The sequence below is a fragment of the Schistocerca americana genome, chromosome 1 (genome assembly GCF_021461395.2).
Source record: "Schistocerca americana isolate TAMUIC-IGC-003095 chromosome 1, iqSchAmer2.1, whole genome shotgun sequence".
NCBI classification, from domain to species: domain Eukaryota; kingdom Metazoa; phylum Arthropoda; class Insecta; order Orthoptera; family Acrididae; genus Schistocerca; species Schistocerca americana.
In genome coordinates this window covers 863,980,027-864,001,177 of record NC_060119.1, presented here as the reverse complement: position 1 = coordinate 864,001,177, position 21,151 = coordinate 863,980,027, and the positions used below count along the sequence as shown (strand labels likewise).

The 21,151-nt window shown below is 44.1% G+C and overlaps 1 protein-coding gene across 1 annotated transcript in view; it reads left to right on the top strand.

Moving 5' to 3' along the window:
- Positions 1–2,162: 2,162 nt before the first annotated feature.
- The window catches only part of LOC124613857 (ileal sodium/bile acid cotransporter-like), a 200,767-nt gene continuing 181,778 nt past the window's right edge, over positions 2,163–21,151 (top strand). The window contains exon 1 of the mRNA XM_047142586.1: positions 2,163–2,341. Coding sequence (XP_046998542.1) covers positions 2,334–2,341 — 8 coding nt within the window. The 5' untranslated portion in view covers positions 2,163–2,333. The remainder of the gene's footprint in view (positions 2,342–21,151) is intronic.

The window sequence follows — 21,151 nt, the reverse complement described above, 5'->3', positions numbered from 1 at the left end:
TTTCTTTTGTTTTCTTTACTGCTTGCTCAATATACAGACTGAATAACATCGGGGAGAGGCTACAACCCTGTCTCACTCCTTTCCCAACCACTGCTTCACTTTCATGCCCCTCGACTCTTATAACTGCCATCTGGTTTCTGTACAAATTGTAAATAGCCTTTCGCTCCCTGTATTTTACCCCTGCCACCTTCAGAATTTGAAAGAGAGTATTCCAGTTAACATTGTCAAAAGCTTTCTCTAAGTCTACAAATGCTAGAAACGTAGGTTTGCCTTTTCTTAATCTTTCTTCTAAGATAAGTCGTAAGGTTTGAATTGCCTCACGTGTTCCAACATTTCTACGGAATCCAAACTGATCTTCCCCGAGGTCTGCTTCTACCAGTTTTCCCATTCGTCTGTAAAGAATTCGCGTTAGTATTTTGCAACTGTGACTTATTAAACTGATAGTTCGGTAATTTTCACATCTGTCAACACCTGCTTTCTTTAGGATTGGAATTATTATATTCTTCTTGAAGTCTGAGGGTATTTCGCCTGTCTCATACATCTTGCTCACCAGATGGTAGAGTTTTGTCATGACTGGCTCTCCCAAGGCCATCAGTAGATCTAATGGAATATTGTCTACTCCCGGGGCCTTGTTTCGACTCAGGTCTTTCAGTGCTCTGTCAAACTCTTCACGCAGTATCTTATCTCCCATTTCGTCTTCATCTACATCCTCTTCCATTTCCATAATATTGTCCTCAAGTACATCGCCCTTGTATAAACCCTCTATATACTCCTTCCACCTTTCTGCCTTCCCTTCTTTGCTTAGAACTGGGTTGCCATCTGAGCTCTTGATATTCATACAAGTGGTTCTCTTCTCTCCAAAGGTCTCTTTAATTTTCCTGTAGGCAGTATCTATCTTACCCCTAGTGAGACAGGCCTCTACATCCTTACATTTGTCCTCTAGCCATCCCTGCTTAGCCATTTTGCACTTCCTGTCGATCTCATTTTTGAGACGTTTGTATTCCTTTTTGCCTGCCTCATTTACTGCATTTTTATATTTTCTCCTTTCATCAATTAAATTCAATATTTCTTCTGTTACCCAAGGATTTCTATTAGCCCTCGTCTTTTTACCTACTTGATCGTCTGCTGCCTTCACTACTTCATCCCTCAGAGCTACCCAATCTTCTTCTACTGTATTTCTTTCCCCCATTCCTGTCAATTGTTCCCTTATGCTCTCCCTGAAACTCTCTACAACTTCTGGTTCTTTCAGTTTATCCAGGTCCCATCTCCTTAAATTCTCACCTTTTTGCAGTTTCTTCAGTTTCAATCTGCAGTTCATAACCAAGAAGTACGTTCTTAAAATAAGACAATAACCATTATCGAATTTAGTTTTTTTTTCAAATTTTTTTGCTGTGGGCATAAAGCAATCCCCTCCCCGGTGGTAACGCGCGTTATGAAAAATGCATTGATACTCCTAGGGTTAAATGAGCCGGTAGCTTGCTATTCTTTCGTGAAGGGGATACTTCTCCCAGAGATATTTACTTTACATGTCGTAACCAAATCGCAGCGGCTTTCTTACTGGCAATTCCAAGCGATATATAAGAGCTGGCGGGCGACAATGAGTAGTGCAGTATTCGCGACCGGTTTTTTGTGCGCCACCTGCATTTGTCATTGATGACTTAGAAAAAAAAATTCCCACACATTGGGTACAGTCACAAGCGTTGATAATTGAACTCACTGTCCAACTCAAGATGTGGTTGATAGCTGATTTGTAGGCAGATGCATGACGCTCACTCACTACGGTTAGTCGATTTCGATGAGACAGTCGCTACTGCAAACTGGGGTTTAAGCCTTTGAATCTTAGACCTGGTGATGCCACTGCGAGAGCAAATCAGCAGTTTAACGGGAACAGAAACTGCAATAAATTGGTGCTACAACCTGCGGAGAAAGCAGTGTGCGTGCGCTGTTAGTTCCGCTGTTAAAAAACGGGTCGCGGCTTTCATCTGGGCGCCGCGCTCTACGTCACCCCGCTGCTCAGCTGTTCCGCCTTTCATGAACGAACAACCTTCTGGGGATCGAGCCGCTTCCCGGGGTAGTGGGGGGAGGGCGACGGGGTGGGGGACGAATGAGCGCTTGTTGCGCGCTCTCCCGCCCTGGCTACTTACTCCACGCGCTCAGTCTGCTACGTGCATCCCACTGCGCCGACCGTGGAAGCTGCGTAGTACCTCCTACTTGCGCTACTATCTTCGACAAGGATACGTCGCCGCGCACAGTGTTCGAAAATTGTATCGCGCGTGCTTTCGACTTTACCTGGCGGCGTCATCGACTTCGCAAGGAATCCGAAGTAGCCGATCATGATTCGGTAAGCTCAGTTATCATCGCTGTTAACAACGCAGAAGAGAAAGCGTCTTTTCTCACCGGCTGATGCAAGATTATAATCTTTCATAGTGCGCTGGATTGTTTACTCTAGCCACAAAATCGCATCTTGTCATATGAGCGTAACTTTATTCTGTATAATAATCAGACAATGGCACAGTTTCCATTTCACAAATAATTGGAACACAGCATGTTAACGGCCGCATGATAGCGCAAAGGTTTCTTATACTTTCCCAAGAATGCCGCTGTTTGTAAACATTGGTACCGTATTGCCGAATATTGCGTCATCCCTGCTGTCATCCGCTTCCACCTGTTTTACTTGGCGCCTTTCGATATAGTTCAGCGCATGAGCAAACCTGACGCACGCTGGTGGCAGCACGTGGTTGTTCTTGCACAGCTGCGATGCAACTACGCGTGCTCCCACGGCTAATTCCGGCCTTAACGTAGGGTGACCAGACGTTCCGTATTTTACAGCATCGTCCCTTAATTACCTGAAGTGACCCGTTGTCCCGAAAAAAAAAGTATTTTCGCGACATATGTTGGGCCGTTTTTCATTAAATGTCCCTAATTTTTTGAAATGGCGGGTTTTAAGTAGCGTATAGCACGCCCAATTGAAGAAGAAATTTGCACACACGCAGAATAAAGAAAACAATCTTCGATCAAACCAAACTGAACGAGACACGATTTTTGAGGTTCCTTAACTGTGTTCAGTTCAAATATGCAGCTGTTTGGAAGTCGGTTCAGTGAAGTCAAAATTTCTGCAGAGTTCAATGAAAATATTGTGAGAAAAAATGTGGAGATGAGCTTTTTGAGGAAGTGAACGATATTAAAAATGTAAGTGAAGTGAAAAACCATGAATAAAGAAATGTTAAATGTGTTGATGAAAAATGATCTGCCATTTTTAACTTCTTTGCGTCTCAAGATATGTGCAGCAAAAATTTGCACCTCATTACTGCTTCTGTACTAGCTTTACCTGGCTCTAATGCTGCTTCAGAAAGTATGTTCTCTATCAGAGATGCTTTGTGGACTGATGAATAAAATACGTTCAGTGTGGAATATGTTGATCCTATTTGAAAATATCAAGCTATTTTGTGTATGTAGTGTTAAAGGAAGTTTCAGCAAAATATCGATTCATTTCAACTGCTAATTTGGGTACCACATTTTGAGTTTGGAAATCTGGTCATTCTACCTGAACTACATTTGCAGATGGGAGTGTAAGTAGCTCCTTTCACTTACAGCTGATAACATTGATATAAAAAACTGAAGTTCAATTCGAGATAATAGATGGCAGACAGTAAATTATGAAAAAGTAATGTTGTTTTTAGGTTCCATGTGTGCTCTCTCAAGAAATGATAAAGAATACAAGCATTGCTTAGTGAAACTATAATTCATTGTTAATTCGGAGTGATTGTTATCAATACATCCCGCTCGCACTCTTAGAATTTTACTTAAACTGAAACAGTGGTGCAAATTGTAGAGATATAATTCCATTTTGCGAACTGATTCTTTTCCGCGGGACTGCTACGGTCGCAGGTTCGAATCCTGCCTCGGGCATGGGTGTGTGTGATGTCCTTAGGTTAGTTAGGTTTAAGTAGTTCTCAGTTCTAGGGGACTTATGACCTAAGATGTTGAGTCCCATAGTGCTCAGAGCCATTTGAACTAATTCTTTTAACACCTACGTAGTTAATTAAGGAGCTGAACTGCGTATTCCTTGTGACCACAGAAGGTTATTCGGAGGCAGGACTTTTCATTGGAAGCGTTGTAAACTTTAGACTGTCTGTTTTTCTTTTTTTTCCTAATAGTGTGGTGTTTTTGATTTATTTTGTGTTCAATTAGGTGCAAGTTCACACACGCAATAAGTGAAATGGTTTTCTCTCGGCCTAGAGTGCAGCTGTACCCCCAACCCCTCCTCCTTCTCCTCCTGACGTCTTGGTTATGGCGACAGGATGCTCTGCAACTAAGGCAGAGGTCTAGGTAGGCTGTAAGCTCTGGCAATCTGGTTGAAGCCAAAGAATCTAACTGCAAAATAAAACTTGTGGTAACAGACTGATCTGTAGCTTAGCTTCATATCTATGTTCGTGCCAAATTTAATGCATTTTGTGCCATATTTAACTCGCTTTTCATTACAAAACTAAAATTTTATCCCCCCTTTTTTTTGTACGTGTTCCCCTTTCACGTATTTTGTACACCCGTTTGGCTAAAGAGCAGTGGACTGTGCCCTGCCCATATGGGTCATGGGAATGAAATTACAATAAAGAAAAAAGAACTTTGTCTTAAATCTTTGTGATCCAAGCTGAGGGTGGCTGGGCAGTAATGCCCGATATATCAGTGGACGAAGTAATATTTGCGCGGCTGTATGCCCGAAATGTAATGCATGCTACTGCCACATCTGAATATCCCACTAATCTGGAGATGCTCGATTTGACCAGTCAACCATATGAAGTCCCACAATGAGGTTACTTTCAAACTCTGTCAGGTGTTGATAATGCTGTGCCTAACGAGGTTTGACCGTACCGTGTCCTTCAGCGATAGCTTAACACCTGACTCTATTTACGACCCTTATATATCCTACCAGTACCCTACTGGTAACACCACCAAACACGAACAACAATAATGCATTCTGGTGGCAGTACTATTGGTCACAGAAAACTGCAACTCTGAATCATTTACAAACCTGCGGATGGTTCTGCGCATTTACATGCGACTACGTCTTGTTAGTGCTTGACTGTTTTTATCAGGCAGTGTGTTTGGTTTAAATGGCTCTGAGCACCATGGGACTTAACATTTCAGGTCATTAGTCCCTTAGAACTTAGAACTACTTCAACCTAACTAACCTAAGGACATCACACACATCCATGAACGGGGCAGGATTCGAACCTGCGACCGTAGCGGTCGCGCGGTTCCAGACTGAAGCGTCTAGAACCGCTCGGCCACACCGGCCGGCAGTGTGTTTACTGTTTTGGTTGTAGATCTGGTTTTAAAACTGAGAGTTAATGGTATAATCACTGCAGCTAAAATCACGTAACGCGAAGTTGATAATATGATATTTTGAGAGCGGTACAGCCTTAGTGACTTGTTTTCAGAATTGATTTGTGAAATGTTCATACGATTTCATTATGCGTGCGCCGTAGTCACTGTTTACTGCGCTAAATGTTATCTCCGAATGTGCCCGCTCGAAATGCCGATGCGGTGCTGTCCTTGTCAGAGGTCGGAACCATCGTCAGAGACAATAGGCTTTAGTTACTCCCGGAGGAGGCGGTGCTGTGGCCAGATAGGAGTAAGCCGTGTACTGCCGTGTCAGCAATTTCGAAAGACATAGCGGAACGGTGTTCCGAGAATTACGTCAGGAAAAGCCCGGCCGGCTCATGACCTTGTTAGGTTCTCAGCCAACGTAGTGGAAACCCGCTTACCATTCCGCCGCCTTATCAGCCCGTCATAAACCGGCTCTGTCCGACCGTCAACATTTCCCGGAACAAAATCCTAGTTCCAGAGAACGGTATCAGCAGATTCTAATGGACTACTCAAATTCCATCGATATTCTCAGTATCGATGAATTAGGACGCGCTGTTGGACGAATACCGGTTGACCTTAAGCATTCTCGAACAAAACCTCTCTTCTCATGCGTGTTTCTCAGTTTGGGAGTCCTCACCTGACAGTTCTCAGCCATCACGATTTATAACATTCTTTCCACTCCCAATATCAGCTGTTTGACCATAAGATAGAATGAAAGCAAAGTGTCACCTGTCTATGAATCCACTCAATTATCGTGTTTCTGTGGTGGAACTGGGGAGTTGGCCTTGTATTTTCGTTGATGAGTTTGAGTCGCAGCTGTTCGGGGTCAGGATAGAGAGGGATATGGACATCTGAAGAAAGCTTTGTAATGAAAGGAGTAATTATACTTCAGTTTGTGTGTATTTTTTGACACGGAATACAGATGGCGCACACGGCCTGTCAGACCGTAAGCCAATGAGGTCACGCAACGGTGTTAGTTTTGGTGTCGGCTCGAAGTCCGAACAATAAGAAGAGGAGAGTATTCGCGTCACAGTAGCCGACCGAAGCCAGTCTCGGTCTGACGCTCTAACACGGGCGACAGTCAGAAGTGATTTCTGCCCCGCGCTCCAAATTGGCTGTCCAAAAAATGGTGCATAGTGGATTGTTGGTCAGAACGTTTCACGGTGGCACACAACCTCTCCTGAAGTGAAGATCCTACTCGACACGTAGGCCACCATGAATTGTACTCGAGCATTGCAGACGAAAATTTAAGTGGAGAAAATGTAGAAACATTAATATAAATTCATTCTATCCCCTGGACTGGCTGGGCAACCTGCACACAGCCGAAGAACTACTTGCAGGCCGCCCCACGTACCAGACACAGAACGCAGGAATTTAACCTTACAAGGGAACCTCTCCATCGCACCCCCCTCAGATTTAGTTATACGTTGCACAGTGGATAGGCCTTGAAAAACTGAACACAGATCAATCAAGAAAACAGGAAGAAGTTGTGTGGAACTTTGAAAAAACAAGCAAAATATACAAACTGAGTAGTTTATGCGTAAGATATGCGACATTAAGGAGCGTGTGAACTCAGGAGAGCCGTGGCCCCGTGGTTAGCGTGAGCAGCTGTGGAACCAGAGGTCCTTGGTTGAAGTCTGCCCTCTACAGAAAAATTTTAACTTTTTATTTTCAGACGGTTATTATCTGTCCGTCCGTTATGTTTTCATCACTTTTTTGGGAGTGATTATCACATCCACAAGAAATCCTAAATCGGAGAAGTTAGAAGAATCTTTTTACCCCTTCGCCATTCGACAACATATTCCTGTCATGTGACGCACATGCCATCACCAGTGTCGTATAGAATATATCAGACGTGTTTTCCTGTGGAGGAATCGGTTGACCTATGACCTTGCGATCTAATGTTTTCGGTTCCCATTGGAGAGGCACGTCCTTTCGTCTACTAATCGCACGGTTTTGCGGTGCGGTCTCAAAACACAGACAATCAACTTATTACAGTGAACAGAGACGTCAATGAACGAACGGACAGATCATAACTTTGCGAAAATAAATAAAGTTGTCGCTCGAGGAAAGACTTGAACCAAGGACCTCTTGTTCCGCAGCTGCTCACGCTAACCACGGGACCACGGCGCTCCTGGGCTCAGATTATCCTTAATGTTGCCTATCTTGCGCATGGGCTACTCAGATTGTATATTTTGCTTATTTTTTTCATAGTTCCACACAACTTCTTCCTGTTTTCTCGATTGATCTGTGTTCCGTTTTTCAAAGCCTATCCACTGTGCCAACTTATAGCTACACCTGAGGGGGGTGCGATGGGGAGGTTCCCTTGTTAGAAGTGTACACCAGGGTCACTCTGATCCTGGAGTTTGTTTTCAACTGTGCATGCGCCACCGCAGATACACAGCCGCTAACACCAGTGACAATTCAACATTGAGAGATATCAAGTAGAGGACGGACGTTGGAAATTGTGAGACAATGTTATTTAATTAATTTGACAGAAATATTTTTTGAAGGGTCACTGTGACCCTAGAGTACACATCGCGTAGCTCCTCCATCGCCGAGTGTGAAGTACGTCTATGTGAAAATGGCATGTGGGAATGGTATTTTACTAACGGAAGATGTTATACGAGAATCATTGTTAGAAGAACACAATCGTGAAAGCAATGTAAATGACTTTCATGACGAAAATGACGCAGAAGCTGATGCTACTGCAGCAGTGACGGTCAGTGGTGAAACTATTCCGTCTGCCGAATTTCAGACAGCGAATGGTCATTGTTGGAACACAGCTGTCCCTAATAGAAGAGCCAGCCAGTTGCCTACAACATTGTCCTCTATGTTCTAAGTGTGTGGAAATCATGAATGAACCGATTTGTGAATAATTGAGGACACCTCGAAATATTTGTGTAATATGTGCACTTTATTAAATAAATATCTTCATCAGCGAAGTAAACTGCAAATAGAGTCTTTAGATTCGGATAACTTTCATGTTTCATCACTGAAAAGCTTCCATGGAAACTTTTACGTAGTCTCGAACTTTGGATTATTAATACTAATATTGACTGAAAAAGTACGTGAGAGGGGTCAAATAAAATGCGTTTAGTGTATGAGTATTCTATTTCATCACAAAATATTCTATATTCGGGCAATTTCTCCAGAAAATAATTAAAGGTCACTGTGATCCTGGTGTACAGTTCGTGTGACAATTTCAGAGGTGTACACTGCTAGGGTTAATACCAAACCAACTGTCGTTATTAGCGCCCACGGGTTCGAGCGAAATTTGTTTCGCTCGCCTATCTCACAAGGTGATGTTTGCGCGTTGCGCAGTAAGTACCTGTCAGTCGGTTGCGATCAACAGCAAGATAGTACTGTGACCCACCCCCCCCCCCCCCTCACGTGGGCCCATTAGTTCCTTTCCTGGTTTCATTTATACTGAGAAACATAGAGCGGAAGGCAGGTGACTTTCGTCAGCAACTCGCGGTCGTGCGGTAGCGTTCTCGCTTCCCGCACCCGGGTTCCCGGGTTCGATTCCCGGCGGGGTTAGGGATTTTCTCTGCCTCGTGATGACTGGGTGTTGTGTGATGTCTTTAGGTTTAAGAAGTTCTAAGTTCTAGGGGGGTGATGACCATAGATGTTAAGTCCCATAGTGCTCAGAGCAGGTGACTTCAGGTATATTCATTAACTACACCAACAGTCCTAAACATCAATCCGGCTTATCTTTTATCGTTTCATTACTATTCATAACAAACGCAAAGCATTCACTACTTTTTTAAGTCTGTATCTTCATATTTAACCCTCTAATGCGCAATTTTTTAGTTAAGGATTTTCTGTGGACGAGCTAGGCGTCAATGATGTCAGAAAGACTAATGAAAAATATAGGTTCACTTTTTTATAAAATATTTATTACCGTCCTAATGCTAATAAACTTCATGAACAGTACAGTTGTGCCAGTTTTGTTCATAGTATAAGAAAATATTTATCTAACGATTGGAGATTTACGCCCTCTTTTGTGTTCCGAATTTTGCGCAATTATCTTGCCAATTTTTAACCATCAGTCCCAAAGTTCTGATTTTCTGCAAAAATGGATCTGGTGACATTAGGATCGTCCCTGTGTGCTCCTATCTCGGCGGATGAGTTGTAGTACGTTGCATCATTTCCTGTCGAATGCAGGTTTTGGACAATTGGTGACAATAGAAATTGTGACAGTCGTTGTAATAATTTTGAGAATAGCTTCGTTAGTTACTTGTTTTCTGTGGTGTCAGTTGAGACCGTGTTGGCCTCTTATCCTGCAGACGATTCACAACATTTCCTCGAGGTGGTGCCAAGAGCATTCTCTAAATAACGTCCACCACTTGTAACTGCCCTAGAGTAGGATTAAGACAGCTGGACCTTCTTGTAATAGGATTTTCGTGAATAAAGCTCAATTCCTGCGATACTCTCCTTTCGTGATGTTAGTTGCCATTGGAACTGGCACATTTGTAATAAAGAGAATTGCTAAATTGAAGTGGGTGGGGAGCCACCACATTTAGAACATCTGCTTTGGATTTTACATTATTTGCTGTTAGATCGCAAATGTGAACAGTTCATGCATTGCATTATAGCGATGGCACCTGGCATCTTCTACCGTGCATAATAAGGCAGATTGTTAAATCTTGAAAATCAAATATCAGCAAGCATCTCTCAGGTTCAGAAACAGGCGTCTGTTTATCTTGTCCATCCTCTCGGTGAATGTTTCACGCTGACAATACCCGCATCTGGTTGTACAACAAATTTAATTTCGTCAATGGTTTTATCCAAGTTTCGGATGCGCTATTAAACATATCCGTAATAATAAAAGTATTTAAATCTTTTTTTCTGCCACATGCTTGCGTTCGCTAACACGTAGGCACCTACGGCAAATTTAAGTTGTCTTTCAATACTAATCTTGCATGTGTAATAATGCTGAACGTGACTGGTGACTGGGAGCTGTAAAGTAATTTCCCAATAATAATAGGTTTAAGTTTCTTCAAAATCTTAACACTTGTCATCCACGAAAACCTTAAAGGACATTGTTCCCATGACTGTACGAATGTATCTGAAGTACTTTTACAGGATCAGCACTTGCAACGGAACAAGCGCATTGGTCCCCATCACATCTTGGTTATTAGGTAAAGTGTTTTTGTAAATAATTCGCGTGAAATTCTACTCTTGATTTTATGCTACATAGCTCGGGAGCATCCCCTTTCTGTCATTTTCAAAATGGTTCAAATGGCTCTGAGCACTTTGGGACTTAACATTTATGGTCATCAGTCCCCTAGAACTTAGAACTACTTAAATCTAACTAACCTAAGGACAGCACACAACACCCAGCCATCACGAGGCAGAGAAAATCCCTGACCCCGCCGGGAATCGAACCCGGGAACCCGGGCGTGGGAAGCGAGAATGCTACCGCTCGACCACGAGATGCGGGCCGTCATTTTCGGCACTAGACTTAACGAAATATATCGGTAATGGTTACGAACATGTAATCCCATGTTGCGACCGAGCGAGGTGGCGCAGTGGTTAGACACTGGACTCGCATTCGGGAGGACGACGGTTCAATCCCGCGTCCGGCCATCCAGATTTAGGTTTTCCGTGATTTCCCTAAATCACTCCAGGCAAATGCCGGGATGGTTCCTCTGAAAGGGCACGGCCGACTTCCTTCCCCATCCTTCCCGAATCCGATGAGACCGATGACCACGCTGTCTGGTCTTCTTCCCCAAACCAACCAACCAACCCATGTTGCGATGCCGATTGGTAATCCTTTGATGTCTCACTATGTGCCCAGTCAACCAATCCCTTTTTCTAGTCAGATACAGCCACAAATTTCTTTTCTTCCCAATGCTATTCATTCCCTCCTCATTAGTTACATGGCCTACCCACCTAATCTTCAGTATTCTTCTGTGACACCACATTTCAAAAGCCACTTTTCTCTTTTTGTCTAAACTGTTTATCAGCCATGTTTCACTTCCATATGTGGCTACACTCCATACAAATAGTTTTAGAAAAAACTTACTAAGACTTAAATCTATATACGATGTGAACAAATTTCTCTCCCTCAGAAATGCTTTTCTTGTCATTGCCAGCCTATATTTTGTATCCTCTGTACTTCGGCCGTCACATTTACTCTGCTACCCAAATAACAAAAGTTATCTATTACTTTGTGTCTCGTTTCATAATGTGATTTGCTCTGCATCACCTGATGTACTTAGACTAAGTTCTGTTATCCTTATTTTCCTTTTATTGGTGTTCTTCTTCCTTTCGCCGGCCGGAGTGGCCAAGCGGTTCTAGGCGCTACAGTCTGGAACAGCGCGACTGCTACGGTCGCAGGTTCGAATCCTGCCTCGGGCATGGATGTGTGTGCTGTCCTTAGGTTAGTTAGGTTTAAGTAGTTCTAAGTTCTAGGGGACTGATGACCTCAGAAGTTAAGTCCCATAGTGCTCACAGCCTTCTTCCTTTCAAGACACTGTACATTCTGTTCAACTGCTCTTCCAAGTCTTTTGCTGTCTCTGACAGAAATACATCATCATCTCAAACCTCAAAGTTTTTATTTCTTCTCCATGAAATTGAATTGCTACTCCAAATTTTTCTTTTGTTTCCTTTACTGCTTGCTCAATGTGCAGATTGAATAGCATTGGCGATAAGGCTACAACCCTGTCTCAATCCTTTCTCAACCACTGCTTCTCTTCCATGCCCCTCGACTCTTTGTAACTGCCGGCTGGTTAACTGAACGAGTTGCAAGTATCCTTTCGCTCTCTGTATTTTATCCCTACTACCTTCAGAATTTGAGAGAGATTCCAGTTAACATTGTCAAAAGCTTTCTCTAAGTCTACGAATGCTATAAACGTTTGTTTGCCTTTCCGTAACCAGCGTTCTAAAATAAGTTGGAGGTTCGAGTCCTCCCTTGGGCATGGTTGTGTGTGTTTGTCCTTAGGATAATTTAGGTTAAGTAGTGTGTAAGCTTAGGGACTGATGACCTTAACAGTTAAGTTAGGTTAGGTTAGTGTTTTTTAACGTCCCGTCGACAACGAGGTCATTAGAGACGGAGCGCAAGCTCGGGTTAGGGAAGGATGGGGAAGGAAATCGGCCGTGCCCTTTCAAAGGAACCATCCCGGCATTTGCCTGGAACGATTTAGGGAAATCACCGAAAACCTAAATCAGGATGGCTGGAGACGGGATTGAACCGTCGTCCTCCCGAATGCGAGTCCCGTGTGCTAACCACTGCGCCACCTCGCTCGGTAACAGTTAAGTCCCATAAGATTTCACACACATTTGAACATTTTTTGAAAATAAGTTGTAGGGTCAGTATTGCCTTACTTGTTCCCACATTTCTCCGGAATCCAAAGTGATTTTCCCCAAGGTCGGCTTCTACCAGTTTTTCAATTCTTATATAAAGAAATATTTTGCAACCATGACTTGTGTTAGGCATATTCTTTTTGAAAGGACACAACCGAACCTTTGTCACATTCTTTCTCATTCCGAAGTTGTGCTCAGTTTTTGTGGCGCCGTCTTGACGTGAAACCGTAGTCTACTTTCAGTTCTTTCTATACAGCATTTCCTTTCGTTGTACATAACGTACCCAGATTCTTGCGGCAAACTGTCGGACGCTGATCACGGTCATTTTGTGCAGTGATTTAGTGTAGGGAATACCTGATCTGTTTACGCTAACTCTTTCCTTCTGCAACATGGGGAACTGTTCGGCAGATAGCTTGGTCTGATGTCGACCAGTGTTGTTAACTCATCGCTGAGATGCTGATTTGTCCGCTTTTGTCTGGGGACGGACCGCCTGTTCGTTTTCATTCATTTCTGTGTCTTATAACGAGTACATTAAACTATTCTCTTTCTAAAGGCTGCATTGGCGCATTGTGAATGTAAAGCGCGGGTTCCAAATTGTTGCCGCGGTAGGTTTAGCAGAAGCTTGTTCCGAAGAGTATTCGTGTTTGCAGGAACTAAAACCAGAACAATAAATAGAAAAGAGGCCGGTATTATGATTCTGTTTGTTTGTATGTTTTTGCTGCTGAGTGCCATTGTTATCAGCTGCCTTACAAAAACTTCTTGTGAAATGAAGACGGTTAAAATATAGTTACAAAAGAGAGGCATGTCAGAAGCAAATAAGCCAGTGTCTGTTCCCTATACGGAGAAGTGTTAAGCAGACTTCATGGCTATGAGGGGTTTCAACGGTCTTGCAGCTGCTTTTATTGATTGCGACTTCCTGTCTGTCATCTTCTGCCGCTGTTCTTAACGCCATGTTCCTCGTCTTCCGGAAGGCATTCGAGACAGTTCCGCTCTAAAAAAAAGTAGAGTATACAGAATGCCGGGCCAGATTTGTGCCTAGACTCAGGACTTGCTTGCACATAGAGCTTGAAACGTTGATCTTAACGGGACAAAACCGGCAGATATAATTTCGGGAGAAACTTAAGGGAGTGTTACAGGTCATTGCTTTGAATGAACATTAATGATTTAGTGGATAATGTGTAGCTTCCGTGAGACTGTTCGTGGTCGTTATTGTCATCGACACAAAGCTTTGCAATACAGGAAGACCGTAGCGAAATGCTGGAAAATTCTCCGCAGGCCTTCCGGAATTTTGTTACAGTCGTCTGGTGTTGACAGGCAGTTGACCTTGAACGTAAATGAATGTAAGGCACTGCGCATAATTGGCCGAAGAGATCCAGTGTTCGAATATACTGCTGGTAAAAAATCGCAGGGCATATAAAGGGCAGTCAAATGGAAACGAGGCAGCCGCGTAAAATTAATTAAACTCTTTTTATTTCAAAAGTAAGCGGCATAACTGTTAATAGATTTATCCCTCTGTGAGACAAGTCTGTCAGTGCCTTCATGGAAAAATGTTGGCGGTTGTCTACAAAACCATGATTGTACCCTGGTATGCACCTCTTCGTCCGAAGCAAATCGACGACCACTTACGTCTTTCCTCAGGGCTCCAAAAACATGGGTAACGCATGGCGAGAGATCGGGACTGCGTGGACGGTGTGTAAGGGCTTCCCAGCGATACCTCTACAGCGTAGTCGAAACTACCTTGGCGACATGTGGTCCGGCATTTTGTCGGCAGATTCTTTCGACTACGCTGTAGAGGTATCGCTTACACATCGTCCACGCAGTCCCGATCTCTCGCCATGTGTTATCAATGTTTTTGGAGCCCTGAGGAAAGACGTAAGTGGTCGTCTATTTGCCTCGAACGAAGAGGTGCACGCGAGGGTACAATCATGGTTTTGTAGACAACCGCCAACATTTTTCCATGAAGGCACTGACCGTCTTATCTCACAGTGAGACAAATGTATTAATAGTTACAGCGATTACTTTGAAATAGTAAACAGGTTACTTACTTTTTCGGTCTGTCTAGTTTTCATTTGACTGCTCCTTATACTAAAATACCTATGTGTAATCATCCCGAGGAACCTAAAGTGAAATGGCTACATAAAACAAACTGTAGAAAAAGCAGACGGTAAGATGAGATTCATTGCAAAAATCTGTAGGAAATATAGTAAGTGGTTTACAAAACATTACTTGTTCGACCATTTCTTGGTTATTAGTAGGAGACAGAGAGAGAGAGGGGGAGAGAGAGAGAGAGAGAGAGAGAGAGAGAGAGAGAGAGAGAGAGAGAATATCTAATGAAGATCGGCGCGAGTCGTCAGGGGATCACTGTTGTAATTCCAAACGCGTCCGTTCCAAGAATATTCGAGCGACGCATGACGTCCTGGCACGTACGATCCGGTAAATTACCACGATGAGAAAATCAAAATAATTACAGCTCATACGCGTGTCTAGCGACAGTTATTCTCCTCACGCACAATTCGTGACTGAGAAAGGGAAGGAAGAAATGGGAAGGCAATGGTACCAAAAGTACGCTCTGCCACACACAATAAGATGTGTGTTGGTACACCTTTCCTGCCCACCACTTCAACTAACGAGTGGAAATCAAAGACTCCGACTGGATCCTACTTACGGGCATAAATAAAGGTATGGATCTGAACGTCGATTAGTCAAAGCTTATAATGAGGACATAAATGAAGAGGAAGGCCGTAGCGTAATCATGTCAATGGGAGGAGCCACAATTTGACTCATTAATTGAAATTAATTCTACATTAAAAATTTACGAAAAAACGAGAAAACGAATATTAAACACCGAAATCTGGAGGAAAGAGTGCTATAGTATTTAATATTAGGTTTCACTTGTGATCAATAATTAATTAAAAACAAAAGTTACAAAATAATATCAAGAAAGCCACTATAGCGTTGGTTCGAGCGAGAGAGGTATATACTGGCACTGAGGAGCTACAGTGGAGCGTGGCGGCTTGTTGCTTAGCGTGGCATGTCGCCGTCTTTAGGGCATAGTGAATGTCATACTCGATTTTCAAAGGGCGTCACTGCTGTACACTGAGGTGATAAACGTCATGGCATAGCGATGTGCACATGTAAGGATGGCGGTAGTATCGCGTACAAAAGGTATAAAAGGGCAGTGCACTGGCGGAGCTGTCATTTGTACCCAGCTGATTCATGTGATAAAGGTTCCCGACGTAATTGTGGCAGCATGACAGAAATTAACAGATCTGAACGCAGAATGGCAGGTGGAGCTAGACGCATAGGACATTCCCTTTCGGAAATCGTTAGGGAATTCAGTATTCCGCGCTGCACAGTGCCAAGAGTGTGCCGAGAATACCAAATTTCAGGCAACGCAGTGGTCGACGGCCTCAACGACCGAAAGTAGTGGTGTTCGTGAGAGTTGTCAGTGCTAAAAGACAAGCAACACTGCCTGTTATAACCGCAGGTATCGATGTGGGACATACGACGAACGTATCCGTTAGGACAGTGCTGCGAAATTTGGGGTTAATGAGCTATGCCAGGACACGACCGACGCAAGTGCCTTTGCTAACAGCACGACATCGCCAGCAGCGACTCTCCTGGGCTCGTGACCATATATGTTGGACCCTGGACGACTGGGAAACCCTAGCCTGGTCAGATGAGTCCCGATTTCAGTTACCAAGGGCTGTTTAGTAGGGTCCGGATGTGGTGCAGACCCCACGAAGCCATGGGCCCAAGTTGATGATGATGATGATGATGCTTGGTTTGTGGGGCGCTCAACTGCGCGGTTATCAGCGCCCGTACAAATTCCGAACCTTTTCTCAGCCCAATCTCGCCACTTTCATGATGATGATGAAATGATGAGGACAACACAAACACCCAGTCATCTCGAGGCAGGTGAAAAATCCTGACCCCGCCGGGAATCGAACCCGGATGGGCCCAAGTTGTCACCAAGGCACTGTGGTGTTCCCATAATAGTGTAAGCTGTGTTTACATTGAATGGATTGGTTCGTCTGGTCCAACTGAACCGATCATTGACTGGAAATGGTTATGTTCTGCTATTTGGAGACCACCTGCAGCCAAACAAAGATGGAATTTTTATGGATGACTATGCAGCATATCACCAGGCCATAACTGTTCGCAACTTGTTTGAAGAACATTCTGGACAATTCAAGTGAATCATTTGGCCACCCAGATCGCCCTTGTAACATTTATGGAACATAATCGAGAGTTCACTTTGTGCACAAAATCCTGCAGTGGCAACACCATCGCATTTATGGTCTCACTGGTGGCTTCTTGAAAAGAAATGTTGTATATTTAGGCGAATTCGTCCCACTTGTTAAACCATGGTCGCGTAATTGCTACGCTTTCGCTTTGTGGTCGTGCCTGGAGATATGGGGTACTGCGTGAGACGCGGGCGTGGGCAGCGTGGCCATTGAGAGTGAGCTGCCGGCTGCGCTGTCCCGCTGCCCCAGTGGCAGTGACCCCACGTCGGCAGGCCAAGGCCGCTCGCCGCTGCTGCTGCCGTTGGCTGCCAAAGCGACGCCGCTGGCCACGTGCTACGAGCGCTGCCTCTTCACCTTTGCCTTCTGTTGGTTGTTTAACTCTGTCAAACGGAACATTCTGTTTACGTTAAACAGTATTTTCACCGTGACACACGACTTCCTTTTGTTGAGCGAGTAACAGCGCTACTGCGTGTTACGTCTGCGCCACATTAATCAGTGACAAGATAGCAGAATACGACATTGTATGGAGAGGTATCTACACTCGTGCTCATAAATTAAGGATAATTGCAGAATGTGGTGCCACACAACGTGGCACTACACCAAACTGGCGCTAATAGCATAGGCACATAGGGAACACACACGACACAGATCTGTCCACGGTATTGGTGATAAGTTGAGAAAACCGTCCCGAAACACATGTGCTACAAAATGCCACTGTTTCCTATGATATGATCAACATGCACACGCACACAAGCCGCACAACGGGTTGGCATACTCTGGATCAGGTTGTCGAGCAGATGCTGGGGTATAGCCTCCCATTCTTGCTTCAGTGCCTGTCGGAGCTCCTGAAGTGTCCTAGTGGTTTGAAAACGTGCCGCGATACGTCGACCGAGAGCATCCCAGACGTACTCCATGGGGTTTAGGTCTGGAGAACAGGCAAGCCACTCTATTCGCCTGATATCTTCTGTTTCAAGGTGCTCCTCCAAGATGGCAGCTCGGTGGGGCCGTACATTATCTATCAGGAGGAAGGTGCGACCCACTGCACTCCTGAAAAGACGGACATACTGGTGCAAAACGACGTTCCGATACATCTGACCTGTTACAGTTCCTCTGTCAAAGACATGTAGGGGTGTACGTGCACCAATCATAATCCCACCGTACACTATCAAACCACGACCTCCATACAGGTCCCTTTCAAGGACATTAAGGGGTTGGTATCTGGCTCCTGGTTCAAAAATGGCTCTGAGCACTATGGGACGTAACTTCTTTGGTCATCAGTCCCCTAGAACTTAGAACTACTTAAACCTAAGTAACCGAAGGACATCACACACATCCATGCCCGAGGCAGGATTCGAACCCGCGACCGTAGCCGTCGCACGGTTCCAGATTGTAGCGCCTAGAACCGCTCCGCGCTCCTGGTTCACGCCAGAGAAAAATCCGGCGAGAATCACTATCCAGACTATATCTGGACTCGTCCGTAAACATAACCTGGGGCCACTGTTGCAATGATCATGTACTGTGTTCTTGACACCAGGCTTCACGGGCTCTCCTGTGACCAGGGGTCAGTGGAATGCGCCTTGCAGGTCTCCGGGCGAATAAACCATGTCTGTTTAGTCGTCTGTAGACTGTGTGTCTGGAGACAATTGTTCCAATGGCTGCGGTAAGGTCCCGAACAAGGCTACCTGTAGTACTCCGTGGCCGTCTGCGGGCACTGATGGTGATATATCGTTCTTCTTGTGGTGCTGTACACTGTGGACATCCTGTACTGTAGCGCCTGGACACGTTTCCTGTCTGCTGGAATCGTTGCCATAGTCTTGAGATCACAGTTTGTATCACACGGAGGGCCCGTGCTACGACCTGCTATGTTTGACCAGCTCGTTGCCCTAGTATTCTACCCCTCATAACGTCATCAATATGTGTTCTTCGAGCCATTTCAACACACAGTCACCATTAGCACGTCTGAAAACGTCTGCACACTTACTCGTTGCACCATTCTCTGACATGCACCAACACACCTCCGTGTATGTGGACCGCTGCCAGCGCCACCTTGCGGCGACCGCAGGCCAAATGCGCACCCCGAGGTGATTTAAACCCGCTAACCGCCCACCAGAGCGTTGTTGCACCATGTATCAGCATTATCCTTAATTCACGAGCATGAGTGTATATGGTTAAATTGTGTACACGCTTTTATCGTCCCAACTACTTTCACTGAGTGACGCACCTTTCTGTTGGCGCTTCCGTAGCTCATTTGTCAACATGTCTGGCTCGTGTTCGATACCGGGTACTGCCGTGGATTTTTCCTTGTGGGGGAACTAGAAGTCCCATGCTCGTTATGCCAACTCAGGAGGTGCTTGCGTGACAAGGAGCGACTCCAAAGTGAAGAAAGCCGACAACGGCCGGGAGAGCGGTGTGTGCTGACCGCACGCTCCTCCATACCACATCCGATGACGCCATTGCCAGAGGGTGGCACGGCGGTGGTCTCTTGGTTCCGAAAGGCCCAATAGGGCCAGGATGCGGAGGTGTGCTTTGCTTGCTATCTTATTCTTCCTAATCTATTCTACTTTCGGTGCTGCCGCACGATACAGACACCGCAAACGATATTAACGTTAATGTAGAAAGTTGTATGAAACACACTGATGAATAAAAGTTATCACATTAAAAATACTCCAAAAAGATAACTTGGTGGTTCTTTAGGTAAGAATTATACCATCCAGATGTTTATAGTCCTATTTGCCATGGGTTTTAGGATTCCTTTATGCTACCTCTCTTGGTTTCAACTCTGGCAATTCATTGTCTATTGGAAAAATGCTCGATCTGTGATACATGATACGGCAGACCTAGGATTGAAGAGGATATTCTCTTGCATGTGATGTACCAGGGATGCACTGTTTCAACATATTTTAACCTTAGTTATGCATCCTTGTGGTATCACATTTTATGTAGGTATAGGATATTTTTTCCTTAGAATTTCTGTTGGTTCTGTTTAGCTTTGATTATCTTATTCTTTTAAATATTGTTGCAGATGCACTTGAAGATGAGACATATGTCCTAAACAGGATAGTGCTTTCCTATTTAGAAATAAACAATTTTTACAACTGTAGTGGATGCCCCGTGAAGAGGAACGTGTAAAAATAGAAGAAGTTGAATTTGTTACATTGTTACTTCAAATAATTGACTACTTCTGAGCAACTTTAGTTAAACTGATACGTTTAACATGCAGTTTTGTCTGACAGCATTAACTCGTAACTGTCGGGGTGAAAGTATTATCAGTTTTTGTAAAATGTGCTGAAATGACGTAAAGTTCCTTTCCAGCCACTTTAACTGTAACAAGTCCAGTGGTAGTTAAGAAAAAGACAATGACTGTGGATATATGTATGAAGGTGGATGTTTAGTGTACCGATATTCACAGTCATGATGTACCAGGGATGCACTGTTTCAACGTATTTTAACCTTAGTTATGCATCCTTGTGGTCTCACATTTTATGTGACTGTGGATATATGTATGAAGGTGGATGTTTAGTGTACCGATATTCACAGTCATTGTCTTGAAACTTCCTGGCAGGTTAAAATCGTGTGCCCCCTTGGGACTCGAACCTGGACCTTTGCCTTTGCGAGGAAAGTGCTCTACCGACTGAGCTATCCAAGCAAACCAGCGCACACTCTGTTGCAGAGTGAAAATTAATTCTAGAACAGACCCGCAGGCTGTGGCTAAGCCATGTCTCCGCAATATCCTTTCATCAATGAGTGCTAGCTTTGCAAGGTATGAAGGACAACTTCTGTGAAGTTCGAAAGGTAAGAGATGGGGTACTGGTGAAAGTAAAGTTGCGAGGGCGTTTTTTGAGTCGTTCTTTGATAGCTCAGCTGGTAGAGCTCTTACCCAGCGAAAACCAAGGTTCCAGGTTCGAGTCCCGGTCCGAAGTACAGTTTAAATCTGGTAGGAAATTTCAAATCAGCGCACACTCCACTTCAGAATGAAAATTGATTCTGGCCACAGTCATTGTTCTTTTTCTGTTTACTGCTGGATTTGAAATTTCCTTATTCATATCTCAAGTATTCAGAGATATCTTTGTTTAGATTAGATTTACTTTCATTCCATTAGATCTGTAGTGAGATGGTCCTCCAGGATGTAGTACATGTCAGAAAAACAATAATAAATGACAAATATTTACAACTAAAACTTTTTTTATTGAACAATATATGAAAGGATCATTTTATAACAGTCATTT